The sequence below is a fragment of the Tachypleus tridentatus genome, chromosome 12, assembly GCF_004210375.1.
Source record: "Tachypleus tridentatus isolate NWPU-2018 chromosome 12, ASM421037v1, whole genome shotgun sequence".
Taxonomy (NCBI): domain Eukaryota; kingdom Metazoa; phylum Arthropoda; class Merostomata; order Xiphosura; family Limulidae; genus Tachypleus; species Tachypleus tridentatus.
The window spans coordinates 97,904,707-97,922,168 of record NC_134836.1 but is presented as its reverse complement, the minus strand read 5'-3'; the positions used below and the strand labels follow the sequence as shown (position 1 = coordinate 97,922,168).

At 32.0% G+C, this 17,462-nt stretch overlaps 1 protein-coding gene across 2 annotated transcripts; it reads right to left on the bottom strand.

Moving 5' to 3' along the window:
• Nucleotides 1-8,916: 8,916 nt before the first annotated feature.
• Nucleotides 8,917-15,366, bottom strand: LOC143234112 (cytochrome b-c1 complex subunit 7-like). Of its 2 annotated transcripts, none has more exons than XM_076471186.1 (4): nt 15,275-15,366; nt 11,518-11,571; nt 9,687-9,853; nt 8,917-9,260 (listed from the first exon to the last, which is right to left on the bottom strand). In XM_076471186.1, exons 1-4 carry the CDS (start codon nt 15,294-15,296, stop codon nt 9,180-9,182), a joined length of 324 nt encoding a protein of 107 aa, XP_076327301.1. In that variant the 5' UTR covers nt 15,297-15,366; the 3' UTR covers nt 8,917-9,179. The 2 variants fall into 2 exon arrangements, with proteins under 2 accessions (XP_076327301.1, XP_076327302.1); XM_076471187.1 differs by having other exon boundaries at nt 15,232-15,287.
• Between the last annotated feature and the right edge of the window lie 2,096 nt (nt 15,367-17,462).

Here is a 17,462-nt window from a genome sequence, read left to right as displayed (position 1 = left end):
TTAATTTTACCTGGTATTTATTTACAAAACTCATAACAGTCAAGGTTAGGCCTTTCTAATCAGAAAAGTTGCATATGTTAGTATCAACATTACCATTTTTAAAAAGGTACACGAGCAGAAAGGTTACTAAAAGTATTGTGAATGTCTACTGTCTGCTCCTGTTTAAATTACAAAAGCCCTTGAGTTTTGAACTTTCACATTACTGTAGTGTCATAACTATACTGATAATTAAAAGAAATCAGAATAACTTAATACATTTCTCAGTCACTTAGTACATAATTATATCAGTTAGTACAAAGAATACAATTTTAATTACAACAATTTCTGCTCAGATAGAACTATTACTTCAATATTTATTCACAAGATATTAAATTACATAATTGATAATTTTGAACATTCTTGTACTTAATGTAGTAGTTGCCAAAAGGTAACAGCAGTAACTTTTATAGTCCAAAGTTACACAATGAGCTATCTACACCATGTCTACTGCAGAGAATCAAACCCCAAATTTTATTAGCTCTTTAATTTTGTGAACTTATTGCTGGCCAACCATGGTGGACAATAGCAGTAAAATACACAATGTGAAGGGATATAGTGTAGACCACTGCATATGCTGATAAAGAAAGTGTCAGAATAAATCAGTTTAAAAAAATGTAAATCATAACTTGTATGTTTTATCAAATGGCATTTTGTTTTCAGGTATGCTCATTTTTCCTTCAGAGTATTCAGATAGAGCCTATAGATTAAGAGAAGGTTTGACACAAATGTTATACAGTGTTAAAATGTATTAATGTACTTTAAATAAAATGTCAAACAAAGATGATACTATGAGGAGGAAGAATCTTTTCCAGACTGAGAAAATATGGTATTATATACACAACATGATAATGCTACTTTTATTGATTAGATGTATGTGCTAAACATGACACTTTTGGTTATTTCCACTGAAAAACAAGGGAGTTTGTGCCCTCAAGGTATCAACTGGCCCACCAATAAAAATGACTGCTTCTACTTTAACATGGTATTCACATTTACAGAAATATTTTCCATGAGAAGATTCATTTGATACCCTAAGTGAATTACACTGTTTAATAGGTAACTACGATGAAAGGTGGGCACATAAGGACAGCATGAAAAGACCAAGTGGTGTCTTACTGACCGCAGGTGATGCTATGTTGTATATTATCTGATGGGATAGTTTCATCCTTTTTGTACTAACAGTAACATATAAAGAAAATAACATAAGACTCTTGACCTTAGTCCATTAGTGTTAAGTATCTACAGGTAGTAAACTTATATAGGAAACACTCACTTACATAACACAAGTTTTATTTTGATTATTTTGAAAGAAAAAGTAACTTGCAGAGTGTACCTGAATAAATATTCCAAACTTCATTCCATTATCCTGTACTTTCCTTAACTGTACAATCATCAGATCTAAATTTGATTGAACATATTTGGGATAAATTTTCAATGTTGCATTACCATTGCAATACTCTACAAACAAAGTGTGTGGGAATAAACTATAGATCATATTTCTTGATTAGCAGTTAACAATTCAAAATCTTTTAGGCTTGCATCATATTGAGTACAGGCTATTTTGTGACAGAAATGTTCCAATCCAATATCAGACTGTAGCCTCAACTGTGTGTGTGTGAAGAAGAAATAATCTTTCTGAATAGTTCTATGACATCAAAAGGAAATGTGAAATGTTTCAAATTAGTCAAAATTTTGAAAATACAATAAAAAATGAAAAGGAATAATATTCTGTAATATTCGCTAAAAAGCTAGGAACAACTGAGTACAAATAATCTTTGAATATGTAACAATAAAATTTCAATTCAAGTGTTTGAGAAACCATTAATACTCACTACTATGAAACACAAAAACTCCATTTGCTGTGAAAATTTTGTGATATAAAAAAAATAATGAATTTAATTTCAGTATTTAATTTTTTCATTATGATTAAAACCATATGTGCACTATACAGGTTTGATAAAAACTGTACATATGAGGGACTGAAAGATTTATGAAAAAAAATAGTTAACTTAAATTCAGTTTTATAAAGTAGTAGTTTGAAGGCTTATAACATAAAAAAATGTATGTCTTGGTATCCATGGTGACAACAACACAGACAGCTCATCATGCTTAACGCCAAACAAATTAATTTAAAAAATACACCATAATACCATAAAACTACATTTTAGAGCTCTTTACAATTCTTGCTTATTACCTGCTTTTTATTCTTAGGAGGGAGGAGGAAGAGACAGAACATTATACAAGATATGTCGAGTCTCCTTTAGCAATCACTGCTTTCAATTTTCCTGTGTCATTTGATTCATCAGTTTCTCTCATATCAAAATAGCATTAACATTTAAACTTATTTTCTGTGATGCTTATTAAGTTTTCCAAATAAACAATTTTTTCATTTCTTTTTAGCCCAGCATGGCCAAGCATGTTAAGGCATGTGACTTGTAATCTGAGGTTCGCATCCCCATTGCACCAAACATGCTCGCTCTTCCAGCCATGGAGGCATTATAATGTGATGATCAATCCCACTATTTGTTGGTAAAAGAGTAGCCCAAGAGTTGGCAGTGGGTGGTGATGACTAGCTGCCTTCCCTCTAGTCTTACACTGCTAAATTAGAGATGGCTAGCACAGATAGCCCTCGAGTAGCTTTGTGCAAAATTCAAAACATACAAACAAACAGTTCTTTTTTGACAAAGTCACTAATATGACCCAGTTGGAAACACTGTTGAACATACAGTAATGTTGCTCTGATACTTCTGTTTTACGTAGGCCCTCCCACCTAACCATTTTGTTTTGTTCATAAAACAGATATCACAAGATCTCTCACAAAAGTCTCTTACTACATGGAAGGTTCTGTCCTTTTTAGGAATGTTGACTACCACTGAATGGCTCATTTGCATGTGGCAAGCTCACCTCATCATATAGTGCACTGTACATCTCAATCTTGTAGTAGTTAAGCATATTGTGGTGTTCAGTACTTGCCTCAAATATTAAAAGATACACAGTAAAGTTATATTTTTTACAAAGCACTAGGATGCTAAAGATTCTAAATATTAAATTTAATTATTATGGAATGACTGGGAGTGTAGAAAAGAACCATCAGAGGGTTGCCTCAACTAATAAGAATTTGAAATATTTGTTTGTACGAGATATCAGTTTCAATACAATTTGTATTTTTTTTATAACAGGTGACTTGGTTAAACTTTTAAAAATTAACATTTTCCATACCTGAATTTGCATTTCCAATAGGTACCTCCTCAATGCATCTGTAAAATATTTACATGCCACTGGCCTTGATGCAACTCTCACCAAATTTTATGTGAATTGCACCACTGCATGCTGTCTTCATGCAGCAAAAGCCTTCCACCAATAGAAGGGTAAAACACTTCCATCTACACTATCATCCCTATACATTTTTACTAATGGTTTTTCATTCTCTGATGAGACAAGAAAGAAAATGTGCACCAGAATAATTCCATGTTGATATGGTAGAGGGACTAATGCATAAATTTACCTAGACAAGCACCTTTCAGAAAACATCTGAACAGTGGCACCTGAACTACAGCAGGATGACACAGTCATTTATTGTGTGCACACCTCAACCCTACTGGGCAGACTCAGGCTGCAGACAGAGGACACTTGTGGCAAAAGTGATGTATCCAAGTTATATGTGTAGTATCCTGCACTACTAAAACTGTGTCACCACTGCCCAACTCCTCATTGTTTTGGCACACCAAACCAAATTGATTAGGTCCCAGTTAGTGATGATTCTCCACAGTACACTATCTCAATGGATAGGAACTGGAAAGTGGCAATCTTCTGCACTTCACCCAAATAAGGGAGGTGAATTTGCTCATGGGAGACCAAGAGAAGTTCTACAGATTTTCTTTGGTCATTCAGGCCAATTTTTAAATATTTTTTTTATTGGAAACAATGCAATGTATAACTGCAAAACCATACTTTTAAAAGCCAGATAATTAAGAAGAAACACCTCTCTGGTGCTGGCTTCTTCCATAACAGTCCATGGAATAAGTACAGTCTGTATTGGATAGTAAGCTGAATACAGATATTTATACCAACAGGATATTGCAAGCAGTTTTGTGGAGCACCCCATCTCACAGTGGGCACATGTGGAGCTGGGAAGATATGAGCACTTTCCATTATGCTAACTCAAAGCATATTTTGGGTAAGTATATCCCGGAAAGTAACATTAACCACATAATGAGATCCTATGTAATAAAAGAAGAGTTCTGAAAGAGAAAATATTATTCTCAAACACAGTGGGATGATTAAAGAATGATGATTTGTAAGAGATAAACCAGTTAAAGATATAAAAATATTATTCTCAAACACAGTGGGATGATTAAAGAATGATGATCTGTAAGAGATAAACCAGTTAAAGATATAAAAATATTATTCTCAAACACAGTGGGATGATTAAAGAATGATGATTTGTAAGAGATAAACCAGTTAAAGATATAAAAATGCAAATAAAAAGTAAACTGTCTGCACGCATACACATTCCAAGAAGAACAAGTTAATGATGGTGTTGAGACACCCATCCCATGAGGGGAAGAAGGAAAGACATCCATGGAAAAAGACACAACAGAAACAAAGTGGAGGACTCCTAATGGGAAAAAGTCTACAATAAGGCATACCGAATAGCCCAACAGGGCAAAGAAGTCGAGCTGGGTGCATACAGTCTCACAGGTAAAAGACTGAAGGAAGAAAAATAGCTTTGTTCCTGACAGTTAAAGAGCCTTCAAATACCACAGCAAAAATAATGTCTAAGTATGAATAATGTACCACACTCAGGACCAAGTATAAGTCCCTGTTTTCTAAGAATTCACAATGCAAAACTAAAGCTTTCAGATCAGTCAACTCATTAAGTACTTTATGAATTTGAAAGAATATCAAATAAATCATTGGGAAATAACTTTAATATTCTTCCTTTCCCAGTATAAGTTCTGATAGGTACCAAACTCCTACAAGAATTATCGACAAATCTACACTTATCATGAGTAGCTACAAGTAGTAATTATGTACAGAGGGTTAACTATGCCATATAGAAATAATTATGAATATGAAAATCACCAAGTCACATGACTACTCCAGCCAATACAAAGTTGTGGTGCAACAATGTGTAAAACTGCATTTGAACATTTTATAGACCATGATTTAAATTAAAATAAACTATTTATAGGATTGGTAACTAAATGTGTGTTCAGCTTCGAGACTTAAGACTTCCAGGATGGAAACGTCCCTTGATCTTAATGGCAGTAGAAAATAAAGGAATATGAACCAATTCAGGGAACCAAAAACTATACAAAGAAAGATTTGAAACAAACTGTACTCCAAGCATGGTGAGCAAAGTGTAGTATCTTGTAACAGGTGAGAATTCACAAACACAAAGGTCAGTTGCAAAAGCAACCAACATATCTCAAGCAAGAGTGCATAACACACTTAAGAACAATTGTTGTCTGGAAAAGCAACACGTTACTCATACACAGGTTACATCCAAACATATTTGTTCAACAATGGCAAGTACTTCAAATAGCTAGAGAATGAAAATGGTATTCATGTACCAATCAAGTCATCACTCACAGCACCTCTGAGTTTGTCTGTCTGATAAGATTGTTGCAACAGATGTTCAGAGGAATGATGTGATCTGGATGTGACAGTCTTCCTACAGAGCCTTTTGAAATGGAAATTATATGGAAGGACTACTCTAAACATACACAGTTATCTATCAAAGATGACTGGATAATACCATGGATTGGGACAACAAATCAAAGCTACAAAATTGTTTTAATATAACATACTAAACCCTTAGTATTATTCATATTAATTTGAGGTAAGAACTATAATACATCAAAAAAAAAAGAAAGAAAAATTGATCAGCATTAATATTCTGTTATGAAATGACATGTTCATGTTTTTAATAATTAAAGTTTTGACACTTATTTCTCCTTTCTGTATTCTTAGCATGAAGGAAAAACAGGAGAAAGGTGTTGTAAAAGTGAAACTTGTTCCTGTTGAAGATGGATAAATGCAGAATTGAGAAGAAGCTAGTAGGAGAAAACCAAAATAAGTACAGAAAAACAGTGAAGTAAAAATGCCGGATGATCCAAAGATTGATTGCCAGAAGTATTTACAGAGATGCCAACTATTTCAAATGACTGAGCGTAATGATTGTAGACAGCCCTTTATCATTTGAGGCTACTAGGCCTGACCAATGTCTCTAAGCTGTTTATTATTATTATTATAACTATCATTATTTATTACTGCTATAGATTGCTCATTTATGACTGTGTTTTGTGTATTTAATAAATAAATTTTAAAAACTTCTTTTGAAATTCTTTTTCATATTCTGAATTCTTACTCATAAATGTCGTTATCTGCATTGTTTTTGTCTTCGCCTCAACCTTTTGTTGGTGAGATGCTGATTTTGTATGTCTGGAACAATCATTTATCCTGCCATGCGCCACAGAAAAATCGATGTGACAAACTGTACAAAATGCATGACTGTCACTGACTTTTGATGCAATGACCGGATATTTTGCACTATACTCTTTCCTAAATTTTTGATTCACAGTTTTAGTCCTTTTAGATTTACCAGAAACAAGACAATCTGGTGAACGAGGCCTCTTTTTTTCCATTTTGTGAATGATCGCATTGGTGTTTCTATGTCGCTTAGAAAACGAGAAATACCCATCTACAAGAGCCTGACTGGCTGACAAGCACTGATGACATAACTATGGATTCCCCCAAGCACCGCACTCAAACTATTGGTAGATGTCAGATATACAAATATTTTTTATTATTTCAAGCACAAACATGATTATCACAAGTAGCCATTTGGACTATGTCTTTTATTTATTATCAAAATTTATTTGTATCTCACTAGAAATTTTCTTTTCACCACTTTCAAGCCCTGGGGGAACAATTTATCACTTTATTGTATAGGCCTATATAATATATAATAATTTGGGAGTTGCAACAAGTCGTAATATTTGTCTGTATGAGTGTATAGTCATAATGTATGCACCAAAATTGTAATGGTTGGCATCTTTGCATTTAGAATTACTGGGAAGTAAAGACTGTTAGAAACAGAGAGAGCATCAGTGGAAACTACTGAAAAAAATGACTGATTGAAGAAGGAAACAACATTTGCAGCAAAACAAAATGATAAAGAACCAAACAGAAAGAAGCTTCATGATGGAGTGAAAAGGGAAAGCAAACCATCAAGGGAAAGAAAGACAAAAGAAGGCAGATAAAGAGGGACAACTATTCTTAAATGATACACAAAAACAAGTCAAAAAAGATAGAAAAATTATTACGAGTAACTACTTAACACCAAAAATGAAGCAGAATAATTGGAGGAGATACCACCAATAACAAGCCAAGAACTAGATGCCAGTAAAGCAAAGGCTAAAGAAGAAATCAAGAAAATGAAGACAGGTAAAGTGGGAGGTCCATCAAAGATTGTGAAGGCACCAGAAGATGGAGTTATGTATGCATAGAACATGTTGAAAAATATCTAGAAAGAACATAGAGAACTTAGTGATACCCACCTACAAGTAGAAAAATGTTCTTGAATGTGAAAACTATAAAGAAATAAAATTAATAGTGAAAGAGGTAATACTGCAAAAGAGAATAAGAGAAGTCATATAGACATCAGCAAAATACAATTTGGGTTTTGGTATAAGAGAGGAACAATAGATGCAATCTTCATTCTGCTAGCATTCCAGTAGAAGTGCCTTAAAGGAAATAAAAGATTATACCAAATCTTTTATAGCTTTGCAGAAAGGATATGACAGGGTGCCATAAAAATTGGCATAATGGTGCCTCTGAAAGAAAGGAGTGCCTAAAAAGTTGATTAGACTAATGAGAGCCAACAATCGTAGAGATGGCATATGTAGGTGCAGACAAGTTTGATGTAAACACTGGGCTGCACCAAGTGTCAACCATTTGCCCTCTACTGTTCACCACTGTCTTCCACATCTTGAGTAAGGAAGCTGTTGTTTTCTGATGACCTTGTAATAACAGCTGAGTTTGGAAAGAAGAGGCTTGAGTGAATGACAGAAAAATGGTGATCAGAAAAGACAGAAAACAAGACATTTAAGATCAAAGGAGAAAATGAGAAGTCACCGCAACAGGTAGAAGACTAGGCACTTGGTAAGTACAATCCAAAGTGAAGGAAGTGAGAAAGCTGTGAGAGATAGGTTGAAAGAAATGGAAGAAAGCAGCCACAGTCATCTGTAACAAAAGGTTACCAAGGCTACTGAAAGCCAAAGTATATGACTGTAATTAGATTGATGCTACTCTATGGAGCTGAGACCTGGACCCTGAAGAAGGCGGCTTGTCGATAAAAACAGAAATGAGAATGATGAGGTGGCTGTTGGGAGTGTTGCTGAAACAGAACAGGCCAAATAATGAAATAAAAAAAACAAAAGGAGTATGTGGAATAAAAGAAAAGACAAGAGAAGCAAGGCTGAGACAGTTTGGTCATGTGTAAAGAAGAACAAGAAAAGACAGGGAAGGCCAGTAAAGCATTGGAAAGACATGAACAAGAAAAGACTGGCAGAAAGCCTGGCAATGAATAAATATGACTGAAGGAAGGCAATATATGTAAGGATAGTAATCCCTGCTGAAGGTAAGAGTTGAAAACAAAGGTCCCATTTTTATATCTTACATGGAAAAGCAAATATATAACAAATCATGAAAATCTCTGAGTTTGAGAATATGGACAGTTTATTGGTCTATTATTAGTTTTCTAATTGAAGTTATCATTTAATATCACTCAAGATATCCATCCATATGATGCTGATCCAGTTGAAAGCTCAGCTTAATCAAAAACTCATCCCATAATGGAATTACAAGTTCTCAACTGTTAAATCAGTTTATTTATATATTGCTATTATATTAATATCAATACATTGTAGTTTTAGTTTTCATCCAGACTTATAAAAAATTCTTCATAACTCTTTTAAAACTTCTGTTTTAAGATTTTATTTTTATGATCCATTTCTACATTTACCTCAAACATAAAGAAACTGCAACTACACCACCATAGAATAGCAGTGTTCCTAAAGTCAATGTTTTCTTTAATCTTTAATAAATTGGGGCTTCCTACTTAATTAATTTACTCAATAATTCTTGTTCCATTCTTGTTTTTCCTTCATTTCCTTTTTCACTTCATTTATGTATGGCTCCAGATATCGAACATCCTGGAAATAAAATTTAAGGAAAGTATAATTTAAAATGTTGGAATGTTATTACATTTGTAGTAATAATACAATAATACTAAAGTTGTAATGATCCCTTTCCAAGCCCCATGAGCATGCTGCTATTGCACATGTTAAAAAACAAAACATATCACAAATTATTTATTTATTACTTTCTTTTCTTCACCAAAAGAAAAATTTCAGTGAAGAAAACATAAGGTAGAAGCTTAACCTATTTTCTGATTCGATACTCTCAGTGCAAGAAACAATATTTTTCAAATTCACATTAGAATAATGAATAATAATTGATAATGAACTATGCAAGTATGTTATGTTATCCAAACACCTAACATATATCAGGTTATTAATAGTGATGATTACTAAAGAACTATGCATCTACACCAAATTAAACCAGCTAGTGTTTTTTACCTCTTCAAATTTAGTCCACTGTTCTTTAGGAAGAATAGTGTGTTGTAAGTCCAGCTGCATTGCTCGTACCATTCGAAATGCTCTTTCATCTTGAACTTCAAGAGGAAGTCGACGAATAGCTTCTTTTACTACTTCATTTTCATAAAGACAATCGTCATGAAGTAAACCTAAAATATTTATTACAAAAAAATTATTACATTAATTAATCATATCAACAAATATAAAGTTTATAATAAATATAATAAGGTAGGTAAAATCAGACATGCAGAACATCTTATTACTGTACATACAGAAGGTTGGTAGTAGAAATAACTTTTTAGAAATGGACAGAATATTTTTGACCTCTGTGACAGAGAAGTTACAAATACTTGTCGCAAGAAAATATAACCTTCTAGAGGAGTGATAAGTGTAACTTAAAGTTTAGAATACCAAGTTAATTTAGATAGATTAAAACTATATTATTTTTTAAGGTTAAATTACTGCAAGTACAGAGAAGCAAGTACAGTTTATGAAATTGGGTGTAAAGCCTGATACTCACACCATTAGGCCTAACTTCACTGTTTACTTGTGTGTGTTGTGAAACAGTTCTAAGCATTTAGTCTATAGTACTTTAATTTAAAAGCATTAATATTAGATTGAAATAAAGTATTATTAGAATAGTTGACTAAAATTATTGTTCCATTTTTACTTTGGAGCTGTAAATATTAAAGTACATGTAGTTTGTAACTGTCACAATTAATAAGGGAATTTAATGTGATACTTGCATTTTCACTGTCACATTGATTAATTTTAGTTATATTTACACTATTGGGTCACGTTTGGTAAACTTCTACTACTTATAACTCAAAACTAACAGTTTTAACAGTCAACTTCCACCCAGCATAGCCAAGATAAGTGAGGGTTTTCCTCCCAAATGTACATAGTTTCTAAAAGAACTACAGGATTAGACAAATAAATAACAAAATAATTCTAAGTTTAACTAAACTGACTCAATCTAAGTTAAGAAATAGAAAGACTGGACATGATTTGTGATACAAAATGAAAATAATATTTGCAAAAACAAGAATACAGCATACATACTTTTACTGACCACTGGATAATAGGAAAAAAAACAAATTTAAGCAGTTTACTTTTCTTGAACTACATACTTTTCTGAAAGCTTCTATTAAGTTTTAAAGTTTTATTCATTTCTTTTATTACTGGAACAAAATTTAATAACAGTTATGTAACATACTTCATTTTGTATCACGTTGCTGTCATAGGGTTAAAGGGATAGGATATCTTTGAAACAATTTTCTCTTGAGAATAGGAGAGTAAGAGATGACTTATTTGAAATTTATAAAGTTATTTAATGAGTTAAAAGAATAGATGCCTCTAATTTTTTTCTTTATTTTGAATAATACAGGATGAGACAATGCAAGTTTAAGATTTAGAGGGAAAAGAAATATAAAACAGGCTAGGTTACGGTCAGAACAATTTTGTTTTTCTAAGAATGTGTTTAGTTTAAGAAATGAGTTGATACTGTTTAAGAGGGAATTTGATGAATAGATGAAATATAAAGGATAGGATTAAATTTTTTTTTCTCAAGAGTGGTTCTGCAAGAACAGACTTGAAGAACAAAATGGTTCTCTCTATCTATATTGTTATTACTGTGAAATTGATTTGAATATATCATTTTTTGAGAGAAACATTTATTCTTTGTTAAGTAAATGCAAAGAATTAATGGTAATGGCCAAATGCATATGTAAAAAAAACTACAAATGCATTTTGGTCCACTGCTGTTATAAATATTAGTCATATAGAACTTTAAATGTATATTATAAATGCTTACCAAGTTTGTTGTAGCCTGTCATGTTGAAAACCCACCTCCGTAGTGCCTGATTGCCTGTAAAAAATATAATGAAAATACATTAAAGTATCTTTACACTTAAATTTTAGTTTAAATTGTTATATGTATATATATATATATATATCATGGAATAAAAGTTTTCTGTTGTAAAATTACATAATTTTCCTTCCTTCAAAATATATCTTCAATGTGATACAGTAATCACATTAACAAGAATTTACATCTGCAGTAAAAATAAATTAACTAGAAAGAAAAAAACATTTGTTTAGTATTAATAGAGTGCACAAAAATTGTAAAAAGACGTAATAATAAAATAAGTTCTAACACTTTCAAGAACTGAAAAGTGCCACTGATATTTTTATTTTTTTAATTCTTAAGAGAGTGGAAATACTTAAAGTACATCATAAGGATTAGAAACAACTTGTTAAGTTCTTGATGAAGAGAAACCCACTTGAAATAAAAATGTATCTCATAACGGCTGGTATGGATTTAACACTTTTATTGATAAGGAGAGAACAACGTTTCGACCTTCCTAGGTTATCTTCAAGTTAAGAAAGAGAGAGTTTGCAAGTGACCGTTGCCAGATACATCTTAGAGACGAGAGTATAAATGGGTACGGGATTGTAGGGGGCATTGCAGTTGGATGTTAGGTTATTAATTAGTACAGGTATAAAGGTGTTCCTTTATATTGGTTTAATTTTGGTTTCAGTTGTTGTATAAGTAGGGCTTATTTGATTCTTTTTTTGTTTACATTTGTTTCCCTACTTAGTATCTGAGTGTTTTCTATAGTTATGTTGTATGTATTTGATTTGCAGGATTAAAAAATGTGAGGTGTTTTTTTTTTTTATTTTAATCTAGTTTCCATTTTTCTGCTTGTTTCTCCAATATAAAAGTTGTGGCAATTGTTGCATTGTATTTTATAAATTATGTTGGTGTTATGTTTGTCAATGTAGTTTTTACATGGTACGTACTTTAGTTTTGTAGCTGGTTTTTGAATAAATTTAATTTTTACTAGAATGTTGTGTTTTGTTATACATTTTTTCCAAATGTTGGTTTCTGAGACATGTCTAGCAATGGTCACTTGCAAACTCTCTCTTTCTTAACTTTAAATGACCTAGGAATGTCAAAACATTGTTCTTTCCTTATCAATAAAAGTGTTAATACCCTTGGGAATGGGATTATGCAACTTTTTTTTATCAACATTTTAAAAAGTTCTAGAAATGTTCATGCCAGTAATTCTGAGATACATTTTTACAACTTGTTAAATGCTTAATTACTATTTAGTTTTCATTTAAAGAAATTAATATACTTTGATCCAGTTTTCTGGATTTTTCTATTTTGTGAGACAGTCAATTAAAAAATTATTGAAAACACTTCCTTTCACTTTTAGAACCTTTTTTAAATGTTGATAAAAAAAAAGTTACATAATTCCCAAGGCACAAAAGAGCCACCAGACTGTAGAATACAACAAACACTTGATAATTCTTTATAGGGTAGGGCTCAGTGTTGAACATTTCAGTAGTAGACTAAAATTATGACAGCAACAATTTAACCTAACTTTAAAATTACTTCTGTACTTTGTTCCTACAAACTTTTCTCTATATTTAATTTAATCTGCATTTAGTTTACACTGCCCTTCATCTTGAAGATAACATCATTTGTAAACAAGCCAATCCCTATGCTATTTCAGTGTAAATCATTCACTCCAAAAAAAAACTTCATTTTTCCATCAAACTGATAAGTCAAATCAACCAATCTCCTCATCTTTATAGATAGTATAATCTAATTCTTTTCTTTCTGTTTACCTCACAAGCTATCCCATTCATGTATCATACCCAGAGTATGTATGTATGTTTTTCTTATAGCAAAGCCACATTAGGCTATCTGCTGAATCTACCGAGGGGAATCAAACCCCTAATTTTAGAATTGTACATCTGCAAACTTACTGCTGTACCAGTGGGGAACCCCGTACATTCTATAAATGTAACCTCACATTTTACATATCGCCTTGATCTCTCCCTTTCATTTCCCTTCTGTCTTTACGTTCCTCTTCTGTAAAAGCTAAGTTCACTAATTTGAGCCCTAATATTGCTTCTGACTTCTATTATAGCCACTGTATCTCTGGCATGTAAAAACTTCTTAAATCCTACTACCATTTCCAATGCTTTACAATTCTCTTTCTTTAAACCTTCTACTCTCTTTAGAACAACCAACACTTTCTTCTCCAACCTGCAAACTACAGATAACACATCGTCACTGTTAGTTTCCTTGTAAACATGTTAGTCCTGAACACTCATATAAAACCTGTATCTTTCACTTATCACATCCTTCAAATTGTGTGCCCTTCAAACCTACATTATAAGCTGGGAATTAGTAATCAAAATAATCAAAACTGTAACTACTATAAATATAAGTACCAACACTATAAAGCCTAATATCTGATAACTAAATATATTAGTTTTACTGCCACTTTATTTTCACACTAAAGTAGTTAAGCTGATAATTAACATACAGAAATTAAAATGAAAAACCTGATAATGTGCCGCTTTTTTTGAGAATGTTACTTATTATATAGATGATGCAAAAGATGTAGAATTAGCATACTGAGATTTTCAAAAACTTTACTAAGAAGATAACAGTAATGGTTGGAAAAAGACTAGTTACTTCAACTGTAAGGTGATAGGATTGGAGAAAGCAAATTTTATTATTATATAAATGGATTAATCAAATTATACTTTTGTTACTAGTAGAATGCTTCAAAGATTAACTAGGCTTTTGTACTTTACCTTTCAGATTAACAGTATGTAATAATTAGTAATTCAATAAAATATACTGAAAATATTAAACTCTTGAATATTTCAAACTTTAATGATGTTGAGATATTACAAAATAGCACCAATTATTGGTAAGTTGGACAAATATATGACCTATATATTTTAATCACACTTATTTCAATATAACACGATTAAATTATTATAATTTGGTTCAAATGTTTAATATAGATGGGGTTTTTATTCAATATCGTGTCTGAAGTGGTGAATAAGTTTTTTGCTGGAAGTAAAAGTTTACAGATACATTTGTTACGTTATTAATAGTTGCTTCAATAAATTACTAATGTGGCCTTACTTGAAACACTGTATGTACAGTTGGTCTTATTTATGAAAGAATACTGACTGATTGGAAACAATTAAAATGGTAAGAAGATTCTAGAAATGGAAGAGTTATTAATGACAGGCAAGACTTATTTTACAGTGAGAAATATAAGAAAATATGTGATACTTTATATAGTTGCGAGCTTATTCAGGATATTAAGAAAATAAAGGCTTTTAATCTTTTGGTGAAACATTCTGAATATAACAAAAGGACATAAGTTTAACACTTCGAATAAGCAGAAAAAGATCTGGGTTCCACTCTTCAGTTAATTTTTCTGATATGGTAATTGAATGATAAAATAAGCCGCCGTCAGAAGTCGTGGAGCCTAGTACTTTTCATAACTTTAAGGGTGGAAAAATAATTTCCGGAAAGAGAAAGATAAAAGCGTAGTTAAACTTAAATTAAAATGTTAAGTTTTATTTATCAAACAAATTGGATATGTAAGGATAGCCTTGAAAGACTATATGGTGTCTTGTATTCTTAATATTATCTCACTTCAAGTTTATTTAGTTTAAATGTATATTGTTAAAAAATCATTCATACTTTTATCCAAAAATGACCTTCTACAACTTAACAGTGACCTTACCGAAAATCCTAGATAACGCCATTTTGGTTATATAAACTAGTTTATTTCGAGCGACCTCTAATATTGTGCTTAGTTATTTTCAGTCTTTCAAAATAAAAAATATACACCCTACTTAAGAATAACATGGTTAGTTTTTTTTCTCTCTTTAGTACCGAACCTTTTAATGAACAAAAAATATAAACATATCTGGCATTTTTAAATGTTGGCAGTAGATTTCTTATAAGGTAAATGGGCTAAGTGACTACTTCTGAGAACTCAAGGCTCAGGTATGGCCATCTGAAATTTAGAACTGCTAACCACAAGAAGAGCAATCATTCAATTTATTTGTTTGTTTATTTTTAATTTTCACGCAAAGCTACATGACTATATGCGCTAGTCTTCTCTAATTTAGCAGTGTAACACTAAAGGGAAGACAGCTAATCATTACCAGCCACCTACAAATCTTGGGCTACTATTTTACCAATGAATAGGGGAATTGACCATATAACTCCCACAGATGAAAAGGCGAGCATGTTTGGTGTGACAGGACTTTGAGCCCGAGATCCTCTATTACGAGTCGAGCACTATAATCACCTGGCCATACCACATATGTGGCTGTACTATATATAACAGTATCATGTCATACAAGCAATGCCTAGGAGATTTCACAGAAACAACTAAACTAGCAACATTGGTTAAGCTATTTGTAGAAACTTTTTTCATCATGGAATTAACTTGCGTTTTTCTTTTTAACAAATGAAACAAAACATCTGTCCAACAATATAAACTCTTAAAACATTATATCTCGTCTTCTTAATTGGTGATTGTAAGGATAACAAGTTCTATCAGTTACTAAGAAAATTGTGTAAGAGAATCTGGCTCATGGATTTATACCAAACAATCGAGTTAATTCAGAAATAACTAAGTGTGGTTTCCATGTAACATCTAGAGATGCGATATTGTTTTTTAGTTCAGACATCTGAACTATTCACCAAAACTTGAATATTTTATCATAAAAACATAATTCTAGATTGCTAGCAGACTTTCACATATAGGAAATCTGCCTTTTACTTTAATGGTGTTATAACATGTGCCAGCCACATTTGGTCACCTTGTGTGTCCTACTTAAATATTTTGGAAATTTTTCACGGGCATTGTTAGTGAAAATTTATTTTTGATTCTCTGGTGAAATTGTTATGTTAGAATTTTAAAAGTTGGCAGGTTAAGTTCTCTTTAATTTCGCTCCAAAAAAAGTGTGAGATGACGTTATTAACTTAGTATATTTATACATAACTCTATAGTCTCTCAGTCGAGAGCAGCCTTTCCTCACAATATCTTCAGATTTCTCTTTAGAATTTTTTCAGAATCATCTAGTGACTCAATATCTTGTGCTCTCATATATTTTTGAATTGTTGTTGTTAAAAATAAAAAGTATTTACATTTATGTTCAATGGTTAAGTCCTATTTCTGCGACTCAGTCAAGTCACATTTTATGTTTAAAACTCTGTAAATCTTTTCCTCATTTAACCTTTAGTTACTAGTTGGACTGCTTTTACTAATTGGTAATCCGTGTGCATTTTATTGTATCAACAGCAGTCTATGTGAATTTCATTATATCAACCCCAGTCTTGTGGTTTGGCAGAACCTGTAATATAGAATGTTAAAAGAATGCTTGTGATGTTTGTTAACCAAAGTGATCTGACTGGAATGAACATTTATCATACTTCAGTATGGTGTATCAGGCAACATAACAGAAATCAAGTGATTGTTTGCCTAATATGCTCGTGTTTATTTGAGAAATACGGATTCCTGCAAACTTCATATATGGTCCACTCCATAGAGTAGATGTACCTAGACATTCACAAAAATATGCAAAATTGTTAAAACCTAATGTGGTTAATAAGCATGTATTTGCATATTGAAAGCTAGAAAATCTGACGTATAACCATAGAGATACTATGACAATGCATTGAAGAAATAATAATTTGAGTGAGAAGACTGAGGTTGACTCTGATACACACCACATCGAAGAAACTCAGCTTCACTTGAAGTAGTTCTTATCTCATCCCCAGACAATTCAGCCCATCAAATTATTAGTTACAGCATTCACATAGTGAGTATAAGTGCATCGAACACATTAACTAACTGAGGGTATATGCCACTGATAAACTTCTCATACAATGGTTATACCAGCAATCAGAGTTTGAGG